This window comes from Silurus meridionalis, chromosome 26 (assembly GCF_014805685.1).
Source record: "Silurus meridionalis isolate SWU-2019-XX chromosome 26, ASM1480568v1, whole genome shotgun sequence".
Lineage (NCBI taxonomy): Eukaryota > Metazoa > Chordata > Actinopteri > Siluriformes > Siluridae > Silurus > Silurus meridionalis.
Genome location: NC_060909.1, coordinates 10,181,832 through 10,186,291, shown reverse-complemented (window position 1 = coordinate 10,186,291; position 4,460 = coordinate 10,181,832). Strand labels below are relative to the sequence as shown.

General features: G+C 36.0%; 1 protein-coding gene across 2 annotated transcripts in view; it reads left to right on the top strand.

The window, feature by feature from the left end:
* Positions 1 to 1,409, top strand: part of tent4b (terminal nucleotidyltransferase 4B) — a 14,442-nt gene extending 13,033 nt beyond the window's left edge. For both annotated transcript variants that reach the window (XM_046840633.1, XM_046840632.1), the window contains one exon: positions 120 to 1,409. In XM_046840633.1, coding sequence (XP_046696589.1) covers positions 120 to 266 — 147 coding nt within the window. In that variant the 3' untranslated portion in view covers positions 267 to 1,409. The remainder of the gene's footprint in view (positions 1 to 119) is intronic.
* Positions 1,410 to 4,460: the final 3,051 nt, after the last annotated feature.

Here is a 4,460-nt window from a genome sequence, read left to right as displayed (position 1 = left end):
GTATTTGGGTAACTCGTATTATGATTCTTTAAACATTCGTTTGTTTTAAACTATTAATAAGAGCAGCCATGATGGTATCAGATTATTGATTATTTACCTTTACTCTCCTCTTTTGGCAGACTCGACAGTTCCGGCCGAGCAAAAGCTCCCCAGCCCAGCAGACTGTCTCGAACAGCAAGAGCCACCAAAGCAGCAAGACCCATCACACCACTGGCAAGAGACGGAAAAACCAGCGGGAGGCAGCGCACGAGGACCTGTGCAGATAGGCGGCGCAATTTTCTTCCCAGACACTCGCCCGCTCTTACTTTCCTGGCCACAAGGAGGCACTACCAGTGTTATTGGGCCCTCCTTTACCAAAATGTGGGACTTTTAAAGCAGTTTGAAAAAAAGAGAGAAATATGAAAGAAGAAACCTCTGGGGACAAATAATTTGGGAGTTTTTTTTTTCCTTACTTCAGTCCTTCCTAACTTACTTCCTTTTTCCCCACTGGCTTCTTCACTGCTTGTGTGGATGTGGTGGAGTTTTGACGTCCTCTTCAAAACCAGAGACTCTTCTCTTCTTGGTGTGGAGGACCAAAGGCTTAAAGAAAAAAAAAAAAAAAAAGAAAAGAAAAAGAGAGGAAAAAAAGACAAAAATTACAAAACGAAAAAAGACAGAGACTCATTTGAGAATGTCTTGAAGCCCTGAAGGACTATATGGGGAACAGTAAAAAAAAAATAAAAATACAAAAGACTGAAATTTTTGGGAAAAAAACAAACGAGCAACGATTTCTTTTTTTTTAACAGGAAAAAAAAAATACAATCACTGAAATTCAGGACAGGATTTATGCATGAAGTTTTTTTTTTTTTGTTTGTTTTATTTGGCCTTTTTTCCCCTTTTTTGAAGAGTAAAATCCTGTCATGTGCTGATTAGATGGATTTGTACAAAACAAAAAAGAAAACCAAAAAAATGCCTCTAAATCGTAAGGAAATTTTCATAAATGTTTTTACAGGATCATCACTTCTTTTTTTTTTTTTTTTTTTCTTTTTTGACAGATGTGTACACACGACTTCATAGAGCCAAACTGGGATTTTATTTAATCATCAGCATTTGAAGTGTGTGTTTGTGTATTTGCACATGTCTGAAAATGGTGTTGATATTTTGGTATGTGTTTGTGATATGTTCATGGAGGTGCATGAGTGTAAATGGGAGTGTGTGAGAAGTGAGAGACTGATCCGGTGTGTGTGCTTGTCGTCTGTTTGTGTGGACACATTCGTACACTTGCTCATTGGAAATTGACACGTCAGTGTATTGAAGCGAACACGTCTCGGTTCTGTGCTAAATGAAAACTTTACAAATCACTACCCAGTTATTTTAACTTTTTTTTTGTTTGTTTTTCTGTAAAATATCAAAACCCCAAATTATTTGAATTGTATGCATATTTATTTTTTTGAACGACTTGAAGTAGAGAGGATATATACATTCAAATTTATATATGTAATTATAGTGTATCAATGGGCAGATGAGGAGGATGATGATGTGAATGTTGTTTGTCGGATCTTATTGCTGTCACTGTTCATTTTATTCCAGTCCCCCTCTTTTCAAAATTGGACTAAGCAGTGACCAATTTGTTTTTGTCTTGACAGACCATTTTAAACAAATATTTTAAACTGTGGCTGGTCTACTTACCTTACAAAATGGAATATATAGATATATATAATTTTTTTTTTTTTTTTTTTTTTTTTTTTTTTTGGGGTGTGATTCTTTTATTGCATTTTCCCTTTATTGTCTCTCAAAAATTCCAGTCCCCCCCGCAGTACAGCCCAACTGACCACTAGATGGCGGTAGCACCCAATAATTTTTCTCCACAGAGGTTCCAGAACGATCTTACTTATAAATAAGTCTGGAAGTAGTTTTAACATAAGGACTTAGACATAAGGAACGTTACATTTTCTGTTTTGAAAATGAGTAATGCTAGGTCGTAAAAGGAAAAAGAAAGAGCGCTTGACGGGTCTCCAGTGCCATTGAAAATGTCGGATGGTTTCAGAAGAAATGTATTCATTATAATTCATGCAATAAACCACAGCACAATTAAACAATCAACAAACAAAGGTGCTATTTTCACTCTGTGTCCTCCTATTTATTATTGTTTATTATAACATCCTTGTGGCAGAGGAGGGACATGGGGAATATGAAAATATGATGGAGCAGTCTGGCAGGAGAAAAAGAGGAAGTCCGCTGTGGCGACTAATAACGGGAGCAGCCGAAAGAAGAAGATAACATCCTTGTGGTGTGAGTGGCTCTCTGCACAGCGTTTGTTTTAATGCATGGCTTCAGAGACCGTGGCTACAGTATGAAAATCAGTTTTCTTTAAAGGAATACAGACTATTTTAAGGGTCCAAGTAAATAATTCAGTTAGCATTGTCAGTAACACTGACCTATCCAAGAGTGCATAATTGTGTGATTTTAGGTTTGGAGCCAAAATGATGGCTTTAATATTTTCTCTTAAAAATAGGTTTTATATTAAATGAAGATAGATTTTTAAATGAGCAGAAACGTCTTAAATATTTGACATTGTCTGATATACGTAAAATATACACATCATTTGAAAATGAATGTGCACCTCTTTGAATTCTGAAGGTTTTATATCAGACCTCAGTCCTCAGCAGGTTTAGAATTGGGTAAATAAAACCTCAGATGAACACATTATTTTACAAAAATGAAGCTTAAATCAAAATCCATGTGTGAAACGTATACCATTGCTGCTTCCATAGGATTTAAGAGGCTATTTAGCAGCCAGGTGCTGCAATTAAATGCCTTTGATTATTTGATAATCAACAAATGTTACCACTTCTATAAATGATCAAATTTTAACACTGCTGTCTGGAGCATTTAGTTGCATGTTAACACCAAGGAGGAAAGACGGCAGCGATGGAAATAGTTATAAGACCATTTCTGGACAATTTAAAGTCATCATTCTATAGTGAGGAACATTATTCTTAAGTAGAAAATAGTCAAGACAGTTGCCAATCTTCCAAAAAATAGATGTCTCAGTGCCATGTCAAAGTAGACAAACTATTAGAATTCAATAGACAAAAAAAATGATCATTTATCAGACCAGACAATGATCAGAGACCTTACAAATATAAAAAAACATAAGCAGTGCACCTCAAACTTTACAGGCCTCATTTAGCATGGTTAAGTTCATGATAGTAAAATCAGAAAAGGGCTGAACAAGTGTTTTTTTTATGGTTTGTTCTCTTGAAAACCAACAAGACTAAAATAATGATTACAGATTAGAACAATGCTCTTTGGACAGATGAGACCATAGTGGAAAAGTATGGTGAAAACCAAACACAGCATATTAGAACAAACACTAAACAATCATTGGTTGAGCGCTAATAATTTGGAATTGCGTTGTACGACAGCGAACGCTTGGTTGAATGTCATGTAACAGAATAATGCCAAGCACACCAGCAAATCTGTGACAGAATGGCTGAAAAAGAACAGGATCTAGTGTAGATCTAGCAGTGTCCTAGTCGAAGTCCGGACGTCAACTTGATTGATATGCCGTGGCACGATTTTAAGAGAGCTGTCCGTAAAAACGCCCACAAATCTCAATGAACTGAAACAACATTGTGAAAAAGAGTAGGCCAAAACTCCTCCACAATGATGTGGGCGAATGATAAAGTCATAAAGTACATGATTTCTTCAAGTAATTTCTGCTAAAATGGTTCTACAAGCTACTGAATCACAAAGTTTTTGGTTTGTCCATTTTGGCTCGATTTTCTTCGAAATAAATGTTGACTTGAAGCAATAATATATGTCTAAGGCCTGGTAAGGACCCTGATGATGCCTGTTATGTAAGAACCATGTATTTCAAATGTATATGTACATATATATATATATATATATATATATATATATATATATATATAGAGAGAGAGAGAGAGAGAGAGAGAGAGAGAGAGAGAGAGAGATATGTGAATTTAGCATATAAACATTCCTTTTTTGCATTTGTCTCCATTTACTGTTATGATAAACTCCACTCTTCTGGGAAGATGTTCCACTAGATTTTGAAATGTGTTTGTGAAGATTTTCTGCTCATTCAGCCACAAGATCAGGTAAAGATGTACTGTGAGGAAACCTGGGGTGCACTTAGTGTTTCATCCCAGAGGTGTTCAATAGGGTTGAGGTCAGAGTTCTATAGCAGGTCACTCAAGATCTTTCACTCCAACCCATTTAAACCATATCTTTATGGAGCTGGAATTGCACATAGGGGCATTGTCATGATGGATCAGATTTGGGTCTCAGAGTCCAACTGTTTCAGAATAAGTAATCACAATGTACCATCTTAGCAATCCATTATTTTATCTCCACTGTCTAAAAACCTTGCCATCAATACCACACAGCAACACAGCTGATTTCTTGTTTTCTTTCGTTTTTTTAAAAGCAGGATTTTTAGCAGGGATGACATTAGA